We start from the raw sequence: 23,982 nt of genomic DNA, 5'->3' as shown, positions 1-23,982 counted from the left end.
GAAAGAAGCAAAGTCCAAAAGTGTATAGTTAGTTTGCTACCTTTTGTGAGAGAAAGATAAGAAAATACTCATGTGGGCGCCTGGGTGGCTCAGTCATTAAGCATCTGCCTTCGGCTCAGGTCATGATCCCAGGGTCCTGGGATCGAGTCCCACATCGGGCTCCTTGCTTAGCGGGGAGTCCGATTCTCCCTCTCCCTCTGCCCCTGCTTGTGTCCCCCTCTCTCGCTGTGTCTCTCTCTGTCAAATAAAAAAAATCTTTAAAAGAAAAGAAAAGAAGATACTCATGTATCTGTTTTGTTTCATTTTTTTTTACAAAAAAGAAACACAGGAAGAATAAATCCGAATAATTGTCTTCAAGAGTGGGTGGCAATGAGTGAAAGGATTGGATAGTAACACTTCTCAGTATAGTTTTAGCTTTTGGAACTATGCTAATGTTTTATACACTCAAAAAGGAAAATAAAAACCAGCAAGGAAGAGGTGAAAAAAATCCAAAATCGAAATCAAACACAAATGAACCCAACTATATGTCAAATAAATAATATAAGTGTATTAAAGATGGAGGGAAAGTAACCCAAATGACTTTTGAACATAATACTTTACAAATGTCAGCACATAGATAAAAAGAACCATAAACAAGTATTGAACTCTAGTCAAAAGGGGTTTCCTTTACAATGGTATGGGTTAGCAGTTCTGGAATTACTTTCTCTGATTATGGCACAGAGCAAGCAAGTACATATGCTGAGGACAATGGGAACCAGATTTTCAATGTTGGAGAAGAGCATTACAAATATGAAAAGGGGCAAAACCAGACCTGTGGTGCTGAACTGGAATTACAAGTTTAATATGAACTCACACACACACACACACACACACAAATAGATATAGACGTGTATTTATTTATATTTCTTAGCTCTTATCTGCTGAGAGATCTTAATTTACAAACATTATTCCCCACTAAACGGAATAAGGGACACTTGGAAAAATGGCTGATTCCAAGGCTGGGGTAGGCTGAGTACAAGATGAGCCTGGAGTATCTTGTGTCTGAAAGAAAGAGCTCAAAGAACAATAGGGACATGTCAAAATTACAGCCTAGGCTGCTCCCACTAGCCAAATCTATGATAATTTGGGCCTCAAATAATAACAATATCACAGAATAAAATAAAAATCTATGAGTCCGTACTGATACAATAAATGAATAAATAAATAAGTGGGAGGGGAAGGAAAGCTCTTCCTTACAGAAAAAATACAAGTTAAAAATTCAACATCTTAAAAAAAAATTCAACATCTTGCAACCATCCTAGTAATAAGTGATTCAGTCAAGAATCATCAATGGATGCTAAGTTATTAGGTGAAAGCCTGGTGAGGAACAGGATATATACATAAAATCTCAAAGTACCTCCTACAAGATACTTATTAATAGCAAAGGGAAAAATAGTAACTTTACAGTGGAATAACCTTGCAAATATTACCTTAATAATCAAAGTTAACATCACTAAAAATGAGACAAACCAACATCGTATACCTCTTGATATGATACCCTGAGAAGACACAACATTATTTTTGTAGTATTCCTACCAAAAAAATGCATGACCCGAAAAAAAAAAAAAAAAAAAAAAGGCATGACCCGAATCAAATCACAAGGAAACATCAGAAAAACTCAGAATGAAGTACATTTTATAAAATAACTGAACCGTATTCTTTAAAAAATACCACAATCTCGGGGGTATCTGGGTGGCTCAGTCCATTGAGGGTGGGACTCTTGATTTCAGCTCAGGTCATGATCTCAGGGTCCTGGGATGGAGCCCACGGAAGGGCTCAGTGGGGAGTCTGCTTCCCTCCCTCTCCCTCTGCCCCTCCCCCAGTTCATGTGTGTGCCTGTTCTCTCAAATAAATTCTAAAAAAATTTAAAAAATAAATTTAAAAATACCACGATCTAAAAGATAAAAGCCAAGGAACTGTTCCAGATTAAAGAAGACTAAACCATTATGACAACAAAATGAAATGCCTGATCCTGGATTAGATCTGGGGGAGGGAGGTAGGTGTAACACAAAGGGGAAACTGCTGTAAAGGACATACATAAAGGACATTATTGAGACAAATGGAGAAATGTGAATATGGAATGTGCATTAGATAATACTACTCTATCAGTATTAAATGTCTGATTTTGATCAATATCCTACATTTATTGAAAAGAAACTCCTTGTTCTTGGAAAAAAAACAAACAAGTATTTATGGACAAAGGAGTATTTTATCTGCAAATTACTCGGGAAGAAAATATATAAACTGAGGGTGCATAAATGATAACGCAAGTGGGGCAAAATGTTAACAATTGGTGAATCTAGGTAAAGACTCTTAACTATAGAGAACAAACTGATGGTGACCAGAGGGGAGGTTGGTGGGGGGATGGGTTAAATAAGTGATGGGGATTAAGGAGTGCACTTGTGATGAGCACCAGTTGTTGTATGAAAGTGCTGAATTACTAAATTCTACACCTCAAACTAATACTACACTGACTGTTAACTAACTGGAATTTAAACAAAAACTTGTGTGGGGGGAAGAGTAGATGGAAGTTCTTTGTACTATTCTTAGCAATGTTTCTTTAAGTATGGAATTATATCAAAATAAAAATTTTTTGAGGGGCGCCTGGGTGGCTCAGTTGGTTAAGCAACTGCCTTCGGCTCAGGTCATGATCCTAGAGTCCCTGGATCGAGTCCCGCATCAGGCTCCCTGCTGGGCAGGGAGTCTGTTTCTCCTTCTGACCCTCCCCCCTCTCTCTCATTCTCTCTCTCTCAAATAAATAAATAAAATCTTTTAAAAAAAATAAAAATAAAAATAAATTTTTGAGATTAAAAAAATTTTATTTATTGCCAACTGAGAACAATTTTTTTTACCAAAACACAAGGGAAAATGTTAAATTATCCATGCATAGAGCCAAACAGTTTTATGAACCCAGCATTAACTCCATTAAATTGATGCATAATGAACTAATCCAGTAAAAAAAATCCAACATATTAACAACTATAGGAGTCCAAATGACCTTACAACTGCATTTCTTTTACATATCCAAAGTCTGGCTTGTGATTTGGCTTCCTAAACAGAGTCACACCCTCTGGTTTACCTACTCTTTCTGCTGACTCTGATAATAGCAACAATATTTTGCTCTGTCCATAGAGAAGGTAAATCTGAGTTTGATCTTTTACTCAAATTAGAGTAATGCAAAATTTCAGTTTTAATGATTTAACTATTTGAATGTAACTAATAAGATCCATTTTTGATAGGACAAAGCATCTTGCCCTAAAACTGATTTAAAATATTTCATTTAAAAATAGATACTAAGGGGTGCCTGTGTGGCTCAGTCGGTGTAGTGATCTCAGATTAGTGGGATCAAGCCCTGGGTCAGGCTGTGGGCTGGGCGTGGAGCCTGCTTGGGATTCTCTCTCTCCCTCTCCCTCTGCCCCCCCCCCCCCCACCCCCCCCCCCCCCCCCTGCTCTCTCTTAAAAAAAAAAAAAAAAGACATTAAATAAAATATGGCAAACCAACTTCTCTCTTATCTCCTCTCCCTCCTAACATCCATGAAAATTACAATAAAGGAATTAAACAGATACACACAAGGATAAAGAGAACATGTGAGGCAATCAAAGCACACAACAGACTTCAACATGTTTTTGGAAGTCAGGAAGAAGTTAGAGGAGCAGTAATAATCTTGGTAGTGCAAAGGAAGCTACAACCTAACTGCCAGCAGAGAAGAATGCAGGTGGGAGGTGGCCCTGGGCTCAGGGACACTGGGCACAGCAGACAGCAAGTGGAAGGACAGGACTGAAAACAATGGATCCAAGGGCCGTAAGGAACAACTGAATCATGGAACTTCCTATACCCTGATGTCAGAACATCAGTGGCCAGGTGTACAGCCCCTAGAGGGAAGACTGAAAAACTGAACAGAGCTAAAAAAAAAGTTCTCATACAGACATCTTCAGTGTTACCTCCAATGAAGATGGCTTGTTCCCCCATTTCACAGTGAAGCCCACTGACAGAGCTTTTTAGTGCCTCACTCTTATATGAAGACAGATACAGATAAAACAAATCCTTGAAAAAACCTCTAGTCTGAGAGAATCATTTTATTTTAAGATTTTATTTATTTGAGAGAGCGAGAGAGAGAGAGCATGAGCGGGGTGAGGGGCAGAGGGAGAAGCAGGCTCCCCGCTGAGCAGGGAGCCCGACAACATGGGACTCGATCCCAGAACTCCAGGATCATGACCTGAGCCAAAGGCAGACACTTAACCGACTAAGCCACCCAGGCACCCGGAGAGAATCATTTTAAAAAGAAAAAGAGGAAGGGGCACCTGGCTGGCTCAGTTGGTAGAACATGCGACTCTTGATCCTGGGGTCATTGAGTTCAAGCCCCACACTGGGTGTAGAGATTACATTAAAAAAGGAAAGAAAGAAGGAAAGAAGGAAAGAAGGAAAGAAGGAAGGAAGGAAGGAAGGAAGGAAGGAAGGAAAAGAAAGAAAAGAAAAAAAGAAAAGAAAAAAGAGGAATCCAGAGGAAACAGAAACAATGCAGGGAGCACAGAAAACCTTTGAAACAAACAAATTCTAAAACCCCAGAGTAATAGGAAAAGATACTGCAAAACAATAGCAACAGGATGTATGAAGAAGCAATGATCAGAAAAATGAGAAAAAGCTCCTGAAAATTAAAAGTATGATTAAATATCAAAATTCAATGGAAGGCGGGGGGAGAAAAAAATCAAGGAAATATCTCAGGAACCAGAACCAAAGGGCAAAGAAATAAAAAGATTAAAAAATTGCAGTTTCTATCCAGGACACCCAACATTCAATTAATACGAGTTCCAAAAAGAAAAAAGAACAAATTAAGAGATGTAAGTACGAGGGGCACCTGGGTGGCTCAGTTGGTTAAACGACTGCCTTCAGCTCAGGTCATGATCCTGGAGTCCCAGGATGGAGTCCCACATCGGGCTCCCTGCTCAGCAGGGAGTCTGCTTCTCCCTCTGACCCTCCCCCCTCTCATGGGCTCTCTCTCTCTCTTGTTCTCTCTCTCTCAAATAAATAAATAAAATATTTAAAAAAAAAAAAAGAGATGTAAGTACGGGAAGATAAGTGTGCTATCAAACATAGAGACTGAAAGGCCCCTTGAATACCCGTCACAATAGAAGAAAACTACCCAAGCCAACACACATCACTCTGAAATTTCAGAACACTAAGGATAAGAAAAATATCCTAAAAGCTTCCAAGAAAAACAATAAAAGGATATGATGGCATAGTAATCAGAAAGGTATCAGGTTTCTCAATAGCAACACTTGGAAGCCTAAAAACAAAGGAACAACACTTTCATATTTCTAAGAGAAAAATCTTTTCTAATACTCTATAGTAGGTCAAAACAATCAAGTATAAAATTAGAATAAAATTGTCAGACTTGCATGGGGTCAAAAATCTGCCTCCTATGAAAAGGGAGCTGGATGATGTACTCCAGCAAAACAGGCTAATAAACCAAGAAAGAGAAAGACATGGGATCCAGGAAATGGGAGATCTAATACAAGAGAACAGCAAGGGAATCATAGGATAAAAACTGTCCAACAGGCCTAGAGAACAATTAGTTCAAATGGGAGGAAGAAGACTCTGGAAAGGAGGTCTTCAGGGGGAAAAAATAGTACTAAGAGATTACTTGCTTAAGTATTTGAAAAATAATATTCATAGACATATGACAGATTTATAAGTATATCTGGGAGCAAATATGTAGAAGGTAAACTTTTTTAAAAAGCCAATTATTGGGGCACCTGAGTGGCTCAGTCAGTAAAGCACGTGACTCTGGATCTCCAGGCTGTGAGTTTGAGCCCCATGCTGGGTATAGAGATTGCTCAAAAATAAAATCTTAAAAAAAATTAAAAAAATAAAAAGGCAATTATTAACTCAAGGAAAAATAAAATTCAAGAAAAAGTAATCTCCATGTTAACCAAAACTTGTAATCTAATTATACTGAGAAATGGAAAAAGGGACAGAAGGTAGGATGGTACAAACACATTAATGTCCTCATTTACCACAGCAAGATGTCAAGAGATAAAGCCTAAAAGCGATAAATTAAGAAATAACAGTATATTACTTAGAAGTACACAGGTACTGGGGCGCCTGGGTGGCTCAGTCAGTTAAGCATCTGCCTTTGGCTCAGGTCATGATCTCAGGGTCCTGGGACGGAGCGCCGAATTGGGATCCCTGCTCAGCAGGGAATCTGCTTCTCCCTCTCCCTCTGCCCCTACCCTCCCACTTATGCTCCCTCTCTTGCTCCCTCTTGCTCTCTCTCAAATAAATAAAATAAAATCTTAAAAAATAAAGTATACAGGTATTTACCTGCATGAGAGAGAAAACTAAATAGACCTCAGCATGGTTGTCTATGGACAGTAAGACTGAGGGTGGAGGGGAGGAAATCGCTGCTGTGTTTTAAACCTTTTGATACTGGGGCGCCTGGTGGGCTCAGGCAGTTAAGCGTCTGCCTTCAACTCAGGCCATGATCCCAGAGTCCTGGGATCGAGCTTCGAATCGGGCTCCCGGCTCAGTGGGGAGTCTGCTTCTCCCTCTGCCTTTCCCCCTGCCTGTGCTCTCTCTCTCTCTATCAAATAAATAAATAAATAAATAAAATCTTAAAAAAATAAATAAACCTTTTGATACTATCTCTTAACTGTGTCTATGTATTACTTTTTGAAAACATGAATTAATCTTTATGTTTTTTTAAGATTTTTATTTATTTATTTGAGAGAGAGAGCACGAGTGGGAGGGGTAGGAAGAGGGAGAAGCAGGCTCCCAGCTGAGCAGGGAGCCCGATGCAGGGCTGGGTCCCAGGACCCTGGAATTATGACTTGAGCCGAAGGCAGACACTTAACCCACTGAGCCACCCAGGCACCCCATGAATTAATCTTTAAAAGGTAAAATGATAAAATCCTATCAATTCATGTAATTGCCCATGCCATTTTTTTCATCTTTAAAAAAAATATATGTGCTGAATCACTGTATTGTGTGTCTGAAACTAGTATAAAACTGTATGTTAACTATACTGGAATCAAAATTTTTTTAGGGACGCCTGGGTGGCTCAGTCGGTTAAGCATCTGCCTTCAGCTCAGGTCATGATCCCAGGGCCCTGGGACTGAGTCCCACATCCGTCTCCTTGCTTAGTGGGAAGCCTGCTACTCCCTCTGCCTCCACCATCCCCCACCGCTTGTGCTCTCTCTCTCTGACAAATAAAATTTTAAAAAAATTTTTTTAAATCTCTCACTTGGCATAAAATTTACAATAGCAGTTTATCATTTGAGGTATGCTAGGCACAAACTGAATTCCCTGTATACTACAAGCGGAATTTGCAGAGCTAATGGTATGTGTCCTTTACTACAGAATGTAATTTCAAAACTGGCCAAAATGTGTCATCTATATATCAACAGATCCAGTTACCTACAGAGCTAGAAAAGAGAGGGCATCTGGTCCTGCTGACTTCCCACATAGAGGCAAATTCTGATCCTTAAGGCTGATCCCCTCACTGGCTCAAGCATTTTATCCTATTTTGAAATTTCTGAAATCACTTTTCAACATGAAATGAAAACAACATATGGAAACAATGTATGTGAAACTACATAATCCCCAAAACAGTAAGGCACTAAATAAATTTATTATTCATTCTTTTTTTTTTAAGATTTTATTCATTTATTTGAGAGAGAGAGCACAAGAGGGGGTAGAGTCAGAGGGAGAAGCATGCTCCCCGCTGAGCAGGGAGCCCGAGCGGAAGGCAGTCGCTTAACCAACTGAGCCACCAGGCGCCCCTACTGTTATTCATTCTATCATAAATCTGACTTCTTCAGACCTACTTTGGTGAAAAACCTAATGAAGCTATTATGCTATATCTACTCTACCAGCCTTCAGCTAAATACTGGAACTGTGCCCCTAACTAGGAGGAGGGGAAAGGGTAGTGAGGAGGAGGCTTAAAACTACTAAAGCCAAAGTAGATTACCAAATCAGAGTCAAAATGGGTCACTTTTGCCTCCGGAAGACCAGATACAAATAACTACAGAAAATTATCAAGAGTTTATACTGCTTCAAAAATAACTTCCCCTATGAAGCAGATTATGCAGAATGAAAACAAAAGCCATGAATCACTTAAGAATAATTCTAACATCCACTATTTCCATTTATTTAATATAGCAAGATCTGATGCTATTCTGTGCTTTTGCCAACAGCCTGAGTAAACAAATCCATGGTTAAACAGCGGGATCTTCAGAAGAAACGAATCAAGTCATAAATGTAAATACCACACAACTATTATTTCAAAACAATACAAGTATATGCAATATAAGATTCATATATATATGAATGAAGCATTCCCTCCCATAAATAAATAAAATAATTAAGAGGTTTAGGAACCTCTCATTATCAAAGACTTTAGTCAGGGAACAGTAGGTTTAATATCTGCATTGTATAACTCTCCTCCTAGTTTTTTCTGGTTATATAATAAAGGAAAGCAGTAAAGCACAAAGCAGTGGGGATGGAGAATACCACACTTGTATTTACTGGTGTGCTGGGAAATTTTATTCACCTCAAGTCAATGTGACTATTTATGAAGAAATGGAAAGGAAAAATATAAATTGGGCACATACTTATCTCTGCTTAACAGGCTAGATACCAAATATTACAGAAAAGAGGAACCTGTAAACTCCAATAGCTGTTCTAATTATTTAACAAAAACCAAGAGCTGGAATATGTTTTTTTTACAACCAGTAGACACAAATATTTAAAATCTGACCCACATTTTCCCTAAAATATCTATTAATTGTTCAAAGAAAAAACCCCACAAAAGTCTAAAAATGTTTTAAAATGAGGCTCCAAAAAGACTACACACAAACAAAGCACTTAAAATAACTGAAATGAAACTGATATAGTACATCAAGCTCTCAGAATTAAATTCTCATGTCATGAATGTCGAGCTGTGGCAGCTACTGCACACACATAAGGTGAAGCTTGAGTCCTTAGTTGGTACAGAGCAATTTCTCCAATGTTAATGCATCTCACAATTAACATTCAAAATAATTCAGGTGGAAGCTAGAGTAAATCTTGATTAAATCAAAGGACATTTTACTGTGTGGCACTAAAATTAAAAATCCTCAATCAATAACCTAAGTACTAGTCCCAGAGACTCTAAGTTTTAAATAGTTCTTTTAAAAAAATATGTTATATGAGAGCATTTCTCTAACATGTTATCTATCAATTTTCCCAGGAAAACATTCTATAGCAAAAATTGTTTCCTTGAAACAGCAGTATGATCTTCAAAAACTTTTGTCAAAATATTACCATCCCAATATTGTACAACAAACGTTCAAAACAAAGGAATGGACAATAATCTATTATTTAAAAAAGAAAATCTGAGCATGGTCAGTAAGGACAAAGATTTAAAGAGGCTAAAACGATAAGTGTAGTATCTTACAATCAGTTAAATTAAACCTGCAGGAATATGACAGTTAATCACCAGCCTGCTCTTCCTGGTGATGAGATAGTACAAGAACAGTCTATAAAATTAAGAGTTTTCAGGGTGGGTCAAGGATAAACGGGCAAGCAGATTTCTACAGGGCTGTCTTAAACCTAACTACAAGAACAACAAAAAATATCAGGACTGAATGTCTACTCAAAATGGAAAATAGCCCACTGAAAGCTATTTAATCCTAAAGCAGAATACAAAGTCTTCAGATAAAATCCAGTTGGTTATATCTTTTCAAACACATGAGCTGTTCATCATAAAAATAAACTCTCAGAGCGCCTAGGTGGCTCAGTCACTTGAGCGCCCACTCTTGGTTTCCACTCAGGTCCTGATCTCAGGGTCGTGAGATGGAACCCTGAGTGGGGGTCCCCGCTCAGCGCAACACAAAGTCTGTTTAAGACTCTCTCTCCCTCTGTCCCTCCCACTCCAAGCTTGCTTGAGTGCATGCGCGCTCTCTCAAAATAAATAAATAAATCTTTAAAAATAAATACTCAATTCTCACCTAGCATTTATTAATCATGAAGCACTTAGCTCACACAAACATTAAGACAACTACAAACATTTTTTAATGTCCAAGTTTAATTTCAACAATAGTTTTCAAAATCTGAAATTGCCTTTCTAAGCTCATCTGCATTTTATACATCTGTAACCAGCACACATACATACTTGTCGGTACTTAAGAGAGGGAAATCTGTTTTAAGCTTTGTAGTCTAAAGACTATAATTAACTTTTATAAGAAATACAATTGGAAAATCTTAGAATATAACTAAATGGAATCAACAAAGTACACTAGCCTAAAAGCAAAGATTCAAATAACCTTTGAGCTACCAAAAGCAAAAGCAAAATTCCATATCTTAAGATTTCCCTCCCTCCCCCCATCCCAGAAGAAAATACCTCCAAGAAGACTGTCCTCTCCTAGAAACAAAATAAAAAAATGAGAAGGGGAAACTTCAAGAACAGAAGCACATTTAAAAAATAACCAAAAGCTAACTGCACTGAGAAAGCTGGTTTATTATATCTGAACTCAAGTAATATGAATTTCAGCCAACAAAAAAATTAGATCTGAACTATAATGAAGTAAATTCAAAAACAGCAGTTTTCTTCCAACTGTATTACCAATCTTGTTCCAACTTGCCTGCACTTTAATCAATAAATAGGGAGAGGAATGACTAATCAAATACAGAATTTTTAAATAAATTATTTTCAAAATGTGGAATTTAAAACGTATTTCATGTCAAAAATCTTCAAAGGAATTATTTCAAGCATGTTTCCAAACACTTTAAATCCTTTAAATTATTAAGCACTAAGTTACTGGATGACAAAATAAAGACCCTGCTTTTTAAAAGGCAAGCTAAAAGTATGGTTTGAATGGTATTTGAATCTAAGCGTTGGGCTATCTCTAATACCCCCAAGCATCTTAAGCAACTCTCTTAATCTTTGTCTCAGTTTCACAATCCATAAAACAGGAAAAACTACAAGGATGAGCAGTTAATTAAATTAGTCAGGATTAAACGCTAGCAAACTTCTTTGAAGTTACTTTATGTTGTTCTCCATTCTCCTCCTACTCAGTAAAACTAATAGATGAGAAAACATCTGGAATTACTATAGATACTAACATCTGCAGACTCACAGCAGTTAAAAGATGATCTCTACATACAAGTTTCTAAGCCAAAGATCATTCGAAACCCCCAAAGATTCCAGGATACAATGGCAATGAACAAGTTTTAGGTAAATTTCCTTTCAATCTAAAAGATACCTACCCTTACCTACATTCTCAAATCAGACTTATTATGAATCGCAGAGCATCTTGAAAGGTCTTGGCACAAAAAAATTCTAGGTAAGATGAACAAGCTGTTACTGATATTAATGCTATTCTCACCATTCTAAACTGTCAATCAAGTAAGCTTCATGACAAATATACCCTCCAAAAAGTACTAGCCCCTGCTGAGAATCTAAGTACTTCCTTCTAAGCCATCTGTCCAGGAAAGCTCTATTAAAACACCCAGAATGCAGTTGCTCTCATGTCTAAAGGAGCTATGAATAAACATGAAACACTAAAATACATTAAACTGTATACATTTTCCACTTCAAGCACTGATAAACTACCTACCCAACTCTATTCTGAGGCCTAGGTTGAACACAAAACCCAGCGGTAGGTTGGTGGGAAACTGCACTAATCAAAGGGAAATAATATTTTTTTTTCCAAAGAAGGAAAAATATATAAAATAGCTCAAGAAAGAGAGAAAAGCTCCAAAAGAAAGAAAAAACAAAGTTAGGGGGAAATGTACATATAAATTACTCCCTGATGGAAGAGGGACTCAATTAAATTTTAAAACAGGAATTTAAATTACTCGCTGAGCTACAAACTAAATTACTCACTATTCTGCTTACTGAGCTACAAATACTATAAAACGTATTTCTAAATCTAGTTTCAACAATACAAAAATGAATCTATTAAATTCCAGTAAAGAAGGAAATTGCATAAATTAAAATGAGGAAAAAGTAGGATGTTATAAAAGCTAATCCTGTAAAAGCAAGTAATGATGAGAAGGAATTATTTTGAGAATAAATGAATAACGGGAAACCGAAACAAAGAGTTCACATTCTCCCCTCAACCCCATCCTTTCTTCTGCTTTGGACATGAAGGATATTCTTTGCATACTACTAAGAATACCATTTAGAAAATAACATCTGATCAATGTGTCAAAACTTCACAACAGCAATGCCTAGACTACAGCCTCTTCAAACAAACACATGGAGCACATTCTAGACTCTAGATCTTTCACATCTACTACCAATTATTTAGAGACTTTACTGAGGCTGGTTTAAAGTTCTGGGGGCCGGGAGGTAGCACTGCCAGAAAAACTAGAAAAACAATTACATTTGACCTAAGCTTACAAATACTACCAACACCTAGGTAAGCAGTCTGGGGAGAGCATGGGCATCATTTCTGTGTTTGTGAGTTATCCCGGTTGGATAAGATTGGGACTCAGGTAAGATTCCCGCTGGGACATCCTTAATGTTTATTAGCTTCTAACTAGTGTCGTAAGCGCAATGCCAGAAATTGGAAATCTCAGTTCTTCTGTTCATGGCTTTTTATTCACTGTACTTAATAAACTTCCTAATAAATCTTTGCCAGACTTAAAAACAAAACAAAAAAAAACAAAAAAAACAAATACTACCAACAAAGTTTAAGTTCTTCAGAGAAGTATATAAAATTCAAATGTTAACCTCCAGAATTAATGTGAAAAAGTATCACCTGTCCACTGATTTTTAACTGCCCCATCCACATATACACTAAAAATGTCCACCTGCCCATCTATAAACACAGAATGTCAAAAGAACTCAATTCCATTGCGGTAACATTGCAGAAGGCCACTTGCTCATAATCCAGTCAAAGTTTACCTTACAGAGGAAAATACTGGGAGTAAAGACTGGTGAAAGCATTCTAGGGGGAAGTTCACTTTGTGTTTATTTTCAACATGAAGTTTAAGACCATTCCAGCCATGATCTAAATGGAAGAAAGTTCCTTCATTCATTAAGCAAGTATTTACTGAGTGTCTTGTTACACGCTAAGCACCTAATAAATACCTCAAACAGTGCTACCAAAAAGCAGTAAATGCATTTGACCTAAGGATGAACAAATGACTGATCCTATCTAGAAAATGTAATCTACTGGACATACAAGAGTCTTCTTTAGATGGAGGGTTGTGAGAGAAATATGACACAAAATAACCCATCACTGGATCAAGGTAATTTCTCACCTTTATCGCAAGCTTTATTACGAATTACAAATTTATTTCCACTGGCAAGGATCAATAATCAGCACCCCAGCTTACTGAATGGATCGTCAAAAAAAAACCCAAAAAGGGGGCGCCTGGGTGGCTCAGTCGTTAAGCGTCTGCCTTCGGCTCAGGTCATGATCCCAGCGTCCTGGGATCGAGCCCCGCATCAGGCTCCCTGCTCCGCGGGAAGCCTGCTTCTCCCTCTCCCACTCCCCCTGCTTGTGTTCCTTCTCTCGCTGTGTCTCTCTCTGTCAAATAAATAAATAAAATCTTTAAAAAAAAAAAAAAAAAAAAAAAACCAAAAAGGCGGGGTTCTCTCTAATATCCACCCCAAACTGCAGAACATTTACTTTATTTATATTTACTTCACCTGGGTAGAATAATGTAAGGGCAACCGTTTACTGGAAAATTAAAGAGGCATTCTCAGCTCTTTGAAGAATTAATCAGGGAAAGTTCTCATGCCTATACTATTAAAATATCTCCAATTTAACTGGCTATTCTCTTTCACCCAAACCCCTGAGGTCCAAATGCTTATTCTTTGGCTTTCTTTAGTTATTAAAACAGTGGTGTTTAGGGCATCGTTTTAAACAATTTATGTTTTTTCCCCCTCTATTTTACCACTGGTTCAGTCCTTTTACCCACAAAAATAATAAATGCCCAAGTCTCCAGCTTCTGAAAATAACATCTGGTATGTGCACATAACAAAGATCTTGAGAGAATGTCCTAGTTTTTATTTAAAACTTTTTCACTTAAAATGAGAATGCCTTTAGCAAAGATTAGACATAAATGTTTTTACCTTATTAGGAAATTGCTATTTTCAACATTTACCTTAAACCACAACATGGATTTATCTTCTAACCTGTTAGCTTCCTGTCTCTCACCAACTAGATTAGACTGTAACTTTTTTGAGAGGACGGGATGACTGGACCCCAACAGAACTGGACCTGTTCCCAGCAAATGTATTTCAAAAACTCTGTAAGTCTCCGCAAAGACATACACGTTGCTAGCCTTCAGGATTTCTCTAATTTTTTAAAGCTGTTTTGATTAGAGCACTTGTCCTTCACTGTTACTATAGATGTATACTAGTAGATTCTCAAAGTGTGGTTTCCAAAACCCTGTCAGGGAGTATGTGTAGTCAAACCATTTTCATGAATAATATTAAGATGTTACTTTTATTGTTTACCCTCATTCTCTCACAAGCACACAGTGGAGTTTTCCAGAGGCTACATGATGGGTGATATCTCAAGAGACCGAATGCAGAAGCAGATATGAAAATGCAACTGTCTCCTATTAAGCTAGACAACAAATAGAGCTGCAGAAATGTAAAATAATGCCACTTTCCTCATTAAATTTTTGTTTTGAAAAGTACAGTTATTTTCCATAAACCATTATCTCTATTAACAGGTAATGGATTACTGTTATTTGTAAATGATTTAATAAAATATATTTAAAATTTTTGTTTTAATTCTAGTACAGCAAATATCAATAGATACAAGCCATACAAAGGCTGAGTTCTCAATAATTTTTAAGTATAAAGGGATCCTGAGAACAAAAAGTTTGAGAACCACTGCAATACACAATTACATAACCTAATACACAATGCCTTCCACAGATAAGAAGCTCAAGTCAATGGTGAAGTATAATTACTTCTTACACCCCCTAATCTTGTTGAGTAATATATCTCCTTGCAAAGCATAATTCCGGCATAAAGCCAGTCTGTCCTAGGCCCTATTAAAGGGGCTTTAGATATTTAAGTATGTGGAGTCCTATTTATAAAGATGTTCTGGCCTGTAATACCACCTATTACTTCCATAGTGTACAGGATTTTCCCAACATTTTCACAAAAAATTACTTTGCTCATCCTAGCAGCAACCTGTGAAGTAAATGTGAAGTATTACCCTTTTTTACAGATGACATAATGAAACTGATGCTCAAAAGCAAAAGAACTACTTGTCCAAGGATGTATTGCTAGCTAGGAGAGCCTAGGATGTTGGCCTTTTGCAATTTGCTTGGCTGCCTTAAGGCTGTTTCACTGTGGTGTAATTGCAGGCTCCCAAAGAAAACAAGGCAAGGGCATTACTTTTATTGTCCCAGTGCCAAAACAGGGATTTTTTTTTTCCTCCTTAATAAGAACGTAATCAGACTCAATACCCGGTCACAGCATTATTTAACACACTGGCTACCCTTTTGGTCCACTACTCAAAAAAAAAAAGGAAAGAAAGAAAAGAAATTCAAGAGTGTTAGGGAATAAATACCAGAATACATATTACTCCAAGATGATGAATTAGTTAAGGATTCACAAATTTACTAATCATTTAATCACTGAAACAGGCAGGCAAGAACAAGATCAAGCTCAATACAATAAGAGATTCTATCAGTGAATGGATGCCAAGAGGTTAAAACGGGAGGCCCAGATGAAATGGGCTCAATTCACAAAATATGGACAGAAGAAAAAAAAAAACACATAAAGTTGTAAAACTAGCTTTATCGGTTCTACAAATCCAAGCACGTGACTAGCCACCCTAGTAAAGCAATGTCAGAGACAAACTTTGTTGTAAGATGCATCAAGATGCCATCCTTCTCCTGGGAGAGAAATGACCCCATCCTTACAGCTAGAGATACTGGTTTGTTCTTGCTATCAGCACAAGTCTCTTAGTTATGCTCCATTTTACCTTAAGTTCCTCAAGAGATACTCAATTTTCTGCACTCTTTTCCACAGTCAAGTGGACTCCCTGACTGACAAAGGCAAGACTGACTCACAACAGGATACGCGCCACTTGCATAAACTCTTTTCGTTTTGTAGATGCTTGTGCCCAGTGAGGCCATCTTTAAATTTGATGTGAGTTTACCTAGAAAAAGCCAGAAGTGTGCTGTCCACTTAGTATTCCTGAAGTTTACTACAGATGAGCAAGAGCATCATTCCTCATGAGATACGCTTTTCCTAGTGTTTACTTTGGTCATTTCTTTTCAAATCTCTTGGGGAAAAAAATTAAAAGTTACAGTTTTAGCTCCACAGCAATAGCTACAATTACAGCTAATGCACCCCCAATCAATTTGTAAAGCAATTTGATACACCTTATTTGTTTTTCCATACTCAACATTCACTGTGGAAGATAAATTCTTAGGTGAGAGCTAATTTGTACAAGTTCCTGTACTCTCATTAAAAAAATTCCAATACTGCACTGTAAAACCAATTAACCAGTTAATCTTTAAAGGCTTCATGCAGAAAAAGATAATTTGACTTTACAAAGTCATGCAAAGCATCAAACCTCTGAGAGCTCCACGAAACTGCAGTTATTTCTATTCCTTACCCTAGAGTACTTTTTTCTTTGTGGCGTTGCCTATGTTTTTCTCCAAGGACATAATCACCATTTAAGAAATAACCTGTCAAAAGTGTTAAGGCATTCTCCAAACTATCTTCCCAGCTCCAAATCACAATGAAAAATGTCACACACCTAAATTGTTCCACTGCTTTTTTCCTTTATTTCTTCAAATGAACTTAAGATTTTTGAAATGCACAATTCAAATTTTACACTACACCCCAAGCTACCATTGATCATATCAAAGCTAATAAACAAAGACTCTAGCGGCGGCACCAGGGCCCTACCAGGAAGTAATCAAAGCAGTGTGGCTGGTGCGATCCTAAGTCGCTGGAGCAGACAATAAGAGGGCACTGGGGCTTCCAAAGAGCCCGGCAGAAGGAGTTAAGATGCTGAAGTAACGCAAAAGCATTACATAAACCTAATACCTGTTTTACAGCACATGAACTTGGGAATCCTAACCCAATTTCAGACAACCCAGAAGATCTGAACAGCAACTCGAGCCGCCCCTCCAAACCAGCGGCTGGCTCAGCCTCCTGAGCTTTTTAGCCCGTAGCCTGTTTTCAAACTTCACCCTCCCTGGCTGATGAAAGACTCCGACCTCCGCCGCCCGAGTTCCGAATTCCGAGCGCCTCTCGGGGCTGAGGATTCCCACCTGGCGTGGATCGAGTTGCCCGAGCCTGCCGGGAAGCGAAGGGAAACGAAAGGAAGCGGGGCCGAGGAAGCGGCGAAGGGCCCCGGCGCGTCCCGCAGCCCAGACAAAGCTGCGCCGGGAGAGCGGCGCTTTTCTCGTGCGCTGGAGGAGGGACGCAACCCGGGCCCCGCCACACGTGCGGCCGCATCGTGGGGGGCCGGACACCCGCCCCCACAGCCCCGGACCCCGCAACACGGGTGAGCACAGCCCCCCAGCAGGGCGGGGCGGGGGGGCGAGCTGCCGGCCAGGCTCCCCGCCCGCCGCTGCCCCCACGCGCTCGTGGCCCCCGTGGGCTCCCGCCCCTCTCGGGCCTCTCCTCAGCCGGCCGGGCCGTCGGGCCGCGGGAAACAAAGGAGCCGCCGCCGCTCCACCCGCCGCGCCCGCCCGAGCCCGCCTCACCGCGTACCCCTCCCCAGCCGCCGGGCCCGGCTCGCCCTCACCCCTTTCCGGGTCCGCGCGCCGGCCGCCCGCGGCCCCTAGACGGCAGGCCCGGAGAGGCCGGGGCCTCGGGTGCGCGGCAGGGCCGCCCCGGGGCCGCACTCACCGCTGCAACACCAGGACGACGGGGAGCCGTTGGGGAACTTGGCTGAGTCCGGAGCGATGCAGACGCTGGAGCTGAGGTGCGGGCACTCCATGGCCACGAGTAGGGCGGCGAGGAAGACCGAGGCTCGGGGACCTGGAGACGTGAGGGCGGAGGGGCTCCGAAGGCTCCGTCTGGGGTCGCTCCTCGCCGGGCGCTCGGCCGACGGCGGCTGCGTCCCGAGCCCTTGCGTCAAAGAAAGCAAAGGCTTCCGGGCGCCGGGTTTTCCCACCCGCCGTCTCCAGAAGCCCCGCTCCGAAGAACGTGGAATTCCGGGATCCGGGTTCTACCGCCACTCCTAGGCTGAAGGCTTCCGTCTTCCCAGGCCGGCCCTGCCCCGCCCCCAGACAGGCCCCGCCCCCAGACCCGGCCCCGCCCCCGCCCACTCCCGCCGGGTGGGGTCCCGGAGCGCGCGGGCGGGTGGCCCTGAGATTCAGGCTGCGTTCGCGAGTGACTTCCCAACTCTGCCGCACGGGGCGGCCACGGCTTCTCCCCACCCCTCCGCACGGGTAAGGGTGGGGCGCCAAGCCCCGGCACGCCGGGCAGGTCTGCTGCGTTTACCGCGGAGGAACGAGTGCTCTCAGAGAAGACTGATCCTGCGCGTGGTGTGGTGGTCTGACGACACTGTGGTAGAAAATCTAGCCACTCAGGAAAGTGTGAAGAAGCAAATAAAAACCACTCGGGCAGACAGGCGCTATAGGTCCCATTTTACACACGGAAACACAAGCTCAGAGAGATTAAGTTACTGGCTCTCGGTGGCCCAGCCGGCTGCGTCGGTCCCAGAGTAGTCCCGATTTAGTGTTACGCTCCCTGCGACAGGTGCGATACTGACCCAGTTCTAGGTCCTGAACACGTGGCCTTTAGCCAGCCACCTGGGTACTGTGTGGCTGGGCGGATCAGATCTTGTCACCGTGACTCCCCATCTGCGTTACCTGGAGCACGTGGTTGGACTTTGAGACTTCACTCACCAGTGGAGGTTCAAGTGAGATAGATGTAACCTGGGTTTGCTGAGCGCGAGGTCCCAGTTACCAGGTGATAAAAACGGAAGGGATCTATAACATGTGTTAAACACCCACTACCGTCTTCTAGCCAGGCATTTTTACACACAGTATCTCATTTAAACCTCGCACCACTCCGCAGGCTGCTGTTACCGTGTTCTTTTTGGCCTGAGGGAAACTGAGTTTGTAATTGGTTAATCCGTGCGGGCCTGGATCCCCGGCTCTTTGACCTCTTTATGGAAAAGGGGACAGGGCAAGCCTCAATTGGCCGCTTGGGCCGGCATTACCCCCGAGCTAGCCTTCGATCTCTCTGGGGAACGGCCTTGAGGACGTCCGGGGCTATTACAAATATTGCCTCCAAGTTGGGGCTTCTTGTAAAACCCGGCGAAGGAGCTGGAGGGCCAGGAGGCGAGCAGGGGGAGGGGGGAGGCTGATGTGGCAATCCTGCGGGCAGGGCGAAAGGGGGAAGGAAGGTCAGGAAATGATTAACCGGGCCGGGCTGCGTAGTGGTTAGAGCAGGGCACCTCTCCGCCGCGCGGTCCTGGAGGAGCCCAGGGACGCTCGCCGGGTCACTTCTCACTGCCCGCTTCCCCCCCCCCCCCCCCCCACACCCTCCGCCGCGACTTGAAGTTCAGTCACCTGGGGCATCTCTGCCCACCCTTTCCCCCGGTAATATTTTGGAATTAAAGCTCTTCTGTCGCTTTCCAAGTTTTATTTGATTGCTTTTAGAGCAAGCCCGGGTTTGGAGATTTTAGGACAGTGAGGAGTTGTGGAAAGTGCTGCTGCTCAAATCTTAGCTCTGTTGCCTGCTTGATGGCCAATTTTAGCAAGTGTCTCTAGTCCTCCCAAGCTTTTTTTCTCTCTCTTTTTTTTAATCTGTAAAACTGGAAAAATAATACTTATCTCACAAGGAAGATGTGAGAATTCATGAGAATTGCCACTGCTTAGTAGATAGCCAATAATTTATAAAGCTTTTTTTTTTTTTTAATAGCCGGTGAGGGCATAATACCCTAGGAAGGGAGTGGATAAACAATCAATCAGACCTTTGCTCAATCTGACCTTCCAGCCCTCTCCGCTTTTTCTTCCAAGGCCTGGCTAGACCAACCTCTGGTTCTCTCTAGACAACTACCCCCCATTTAGTATCCATACCCTCTCATTTAGCCATGGAACATGCGGTGTGACCCATGTCGTCTTCCATAAACAGCATGTAATGCTTCTTTTTCCACTCTCTGAGAGACTCAGTTTCCTTATCCTCTAGACCTCAGCTTAAACATCACTTCCTCAGGGAGGCCTTTCCTGACCCCACTCCACCCGCAGGTTACCTCCAGATATGTGATGCCCTTGTTTGCCCTCACACTCTGCCTTTTAAAAACACTCTTCATGCATGTAATTATTTGTTTAATGTCTCTCTCTCCCTTGGAGGTCCATACGGGTAGCAAACAAGTCTGTATGGTTTCCTGCTGTATTCCTGACATAACCTGTGGAACATGTAGGATGTCCAATAAATAAGTGTTCAATAATGAATGGTCGATTAGCAATGTCTACCTTGGGCAGGAGCATAGGAAGTGGCTGAGTATATGTCAGGTATTTGCTTCTCCCCCTCAACCCCCAGGTAATCTCTAAATTTCCTTTTGGCTCTGAGTGTATCATTTTAACGGCATTAGGAATGTGAAAGCCCCTAAGGTGTAAACTGCTTTAAAAAAGAAAGAAAGAAAAGAAAAGAAAGAAAGAAAGAGAGAGAGAGAGAAAGAGAGAAAGAAAGAAAGAAAGAAAGAAAGAAAGAAAGAAAGAAAGAAAGAAAGAAAAGAAAGAAAGAAACCAAAGAGAGAAGAAGGAGGAGAAGAAGAAGAAGAAGAAGAAAGAGAAGATTTTCATTAGCCTCTTCTCCTCCCAACCAGAATTAAAAACTCCTCCGGAGCAGGGGCCCTAATTTAGTCATCACTGACTGCTAAAGTCCCCAGAGGGTGAACTATGACTTTCAAACAGTCCAGAGAAGCTGGCAAAATCAGAAAGGCCCTCCTGGGGCTTTCACTAGATTTCCCTAAAACTAGAGACAGAACTTTCCTGTGTCTCTGAAAGTTTTCATTAAAAAAAAACAAAAAACAAAAAGCCTTCGCGGTGAGTAAATGTGTCAAACTCGGGGAAGACCATGGGGCACACTGGGAAATCCGCTTTCTCAGTCCCTAATCTCTTCGGCTACATACAACAACAACGTTTGCTTTTTTGTTCTTGGCGCACATCCCTTTGGCGCTGAGGAGCTCTGATACACTTAAAGCCCTAGTGGTGACCAGCCAGCCTCCGGCTCGGGCCCTGGGGACCGTGGCTGCGGGGATTCCCCGACCAGCTCCCTCCCACCCACCCCCGTCGCGAGGCCCAGGCGGGGGATGGGGGCACTCCTGCCAGAAGAGGCGGGTGTGTTTTCAAACTTTGCACCTTTCAGAGAAGAGGAATACACGATTTCGACCATGCTATCAAATGTTTCTCTTCTAAAAAAAAAAAAAAAAAAATTATATATATATATAAAGGAGGGGGGTTGCTGAGAGGGGACGTCATACATTGTCATGGGAACAACGATCAGGAAAGGTCTCAAGATTGCTGTGACCTTCCCCTAGCCTTACACTTGAGACTAGCAGCGGAATCGGGGGTCCCGCCCGAAGCAAGGATTACAAACTGACCAGGCCCTGGGGAAGACTTAGCTTTGACTATCCCCACGCAGGCAAGGCTTATTGGAAGCACCCAGAGAGCTGAGTTAATTATTTACCCTAGAGATTTTTCTGGGAGCAAAGCCTCCTTGGGAAACCAAAGTTAGATCTAGAGAAGGCTCGGTGAATATTCGGGGGCGGGGGGCGCGGAGGAGGAACAGTGCCTCAGGGACTCTTTTTATCACCTGATTTAATTTTCCAAGAATCACTAATCTGATACTTGCTTGCTTGGTTACTTGTTTATCTATTATCATTCTCTTCCATGAGAACAGAGACCTTTCCAGTCCTGTTCACTGCCTGACTTCCAGCTCCTGGAATTCTGCCTGGTCCTTGGCAGGTCCTCGGTAACTATTTGAATGACTGAATGAAGGAAGGTGGGCGTGGCCGTTACCCAGCAAGGGCTCTCTTTCGCTCTCAGGAATCCCAGCAGCCTCATTCTCCCACTTCTTCCCATTTACCCGTTTCGCACTATCTCCCTGCCCAAAATTCTTCAGTGGCTCCCCATCTCTGGCAAGATAAAATCAATCGAAAACCCACCTGCCATCACAGTCACCTGTCCCTTCTCCTTTGCTAAGGTTTATTCATTCATTCATTCACTCATTCATTTATTATTTTTACTGTTCCAGCAGTACCAAAAAAAGCTCCTTCATTATAGAAAATATGCTTCCTTACACCTCTGTGTCCTTCCTCATCTGTCTGCCTTCTACCTGGCCAGTTCCTACTCCTTCCCCATGAAACACATAACCTCAAGGAAGTCCTCCATCACTCACCTAAGCAAACTTCTAAGCCCCCGCCCCCAACCCCCCCCCATTCTGTTCCATTAGCTTGTCACATAGTGCTGTTACTTTCTGTTTACCGCTCAGTCTCCCTTGGGAACAGATGCTTTTCTTTTTCTCTATGGATACTAGGCACCTAGTTCTGCAATTTCAGATGTTAAGAAAAGATCGTATTTGTTGATTGAATGTTGAAAATGCCCCTTTTGAGAGTGATTATATCAATCATTACATATAATGGTCCCCTAGGTATTCACAGAAAGAACTGCAATTAGGTAACAACAGAAACTTAACGTTTTGGGGTCCCAACTAGGTGCCAAATACTATATCAGGTGGTTTTCATTTCTTCTTTAATCCCCACAACTAACCTGAGAGGTAGGTATTATCATTTTCATTTTGATGGTGAAAGAACTAAAACTCAAAGAAGGTGAAATAAGTGCACAATTTTTTTTAAAGATTTTTTTTTTATTTATTTGACAGAGAGAGACACAGTGAGAGAGGGAACACAAGCAGGGGGAGTGGAAGAGGGAGAAGCAGGCTTCCCGCGGAGCAGGGAGCCCAATGCGGGGCTTGATCCCAGGACCCTGGGATCACGACCTGAGCCGAAGGCAGACGCCAAACGACTGCGCCACCCAGGTGCCCCCAATAAGTGCACAATTTTACACAATTAGTACTTGGTCTTTTGTCAAAGGTGGTAGAATTTCACCCCTCATACACTTGGTCAGCTAAAGGATTTTGCAGTATTATGTGGGGGTAGCTGAAGTTCCTAATAATGAAGTCTCTAAGGTACCAAAGGACACAGAATAGCCTTCTGACTAACTAAAGAAAGAATCATTTCAGACCATTGTAATAATCATTACGTCATCAACATCTTCATTTGTATTGCTTTTAATGCTTTCTTCTTTATCATTGAAATGTGGAACTTCACAGCACTTTCAGGAAGGTGATGAGAAAGTTCTCCTGTTTAAAGACCCACCTTGCAGATAAAGCACTGCACGATTAAGCAAAAACAGTGTGGCCCTAGCACCAAACAACTGTGACAGTGAGGAATTACTTCTGTCTCTAGGCCTTAGTCTCCCATCTGTAAAACCAGGGAGTTGAATTAGATGATCCCCAAGGGCCTTTCCAGAGTGAGCATCCAGAGATCCTGTGATAGCTCATGGTCACACAGTGACACTGACAGAGGCGGGATGATCCTTGTATCCTGTGGCAGAGACTGCTGGCTGTTCACCCCAGACCTGTTTCTTTTCCTCCTGGGTTCACAACTAGAAATTCTTCAGCTTCCCTTGTGACTAGGTGTAGCCATTTTTAGTCAATGGAGTCTGAGCAAAAATCGCAAGGATCAGCCTTGGCCGGCAGTGTGGACAGCTGCCCAAGACAAAAATACTTTAGTGTCCAGTTTTGTTTATCAACACTGAAGGAAGTGGGAGAAATATATTAGGTCAGATCTGGAAAGAAATGTGGGTCTCCTCAGCTTCCAGTCTGTTCTTTCTGTGTTCTCTCTTCAACCATTCATTCATTTGTTCAACAAATCTTGTCTGTGCTCCTGCTACATGCCAGGTTCTGAAGATACAGGGACTCAGAGCCCAGTGCTACATGGGATCCT

At 41.7% G+C, this 23,982-nt stretch overlaps 1 protein-coding gene across 3 annotated transcripts in view; it reads right to left on the bottom strand.

Moving 5' to 3' along the window:
- Nucleotides 1-18,188, bottom strand: part of USP3 (ubiquitin specific peptidase 3) — a 107,930-nt gene extending 89,742 nt beyond the window's left edge. The window contains exon 1 of one of the 3 annotated variants that reach the window (XM_032417031.1): nucleotides 17,868-18,188. Coding sequence is in view for 2 of the 3 variants with exons in the window: in XM_032417028.1 (XP_032272919.1) it covers nucleotides 17,285-17,471 (187 nt within the window). In the remaining variant the exon portion in view is untranslated. Of the gene's footprint in view, nucleotides 1-17,284; nucleotides 17,493-17,867 lie in introns of those variants that run through there. The other 2 variants (XM_032417030.1, XM_032417028.1) reach the window with 2 other exon arrangements.
- Between the last annotated feature and the right edge of the window lie 5,794 nt (nucleotides 18,189-23,982).

The sequence above is a fragment of the Phoca vitulina genome, unplaced genomic scaffold (genome assembly GCF_004348235.1).
Source record: "Phoca vitulina isolate PV1807 unplaced genomic scaffold, GSC_HSeal_1.0 scaffold20, whole genome shotgun sequence".
NCBI lineage: Eukaryota > Metazoa > Chordata > Mammalia > Carnivora > Phocidae > Phoca > Phoca vitulina.
Note: the sequence above shows the minus strand (reverse complement) of the source record. Positions and strands in the feature narration are given on the sequence as shown.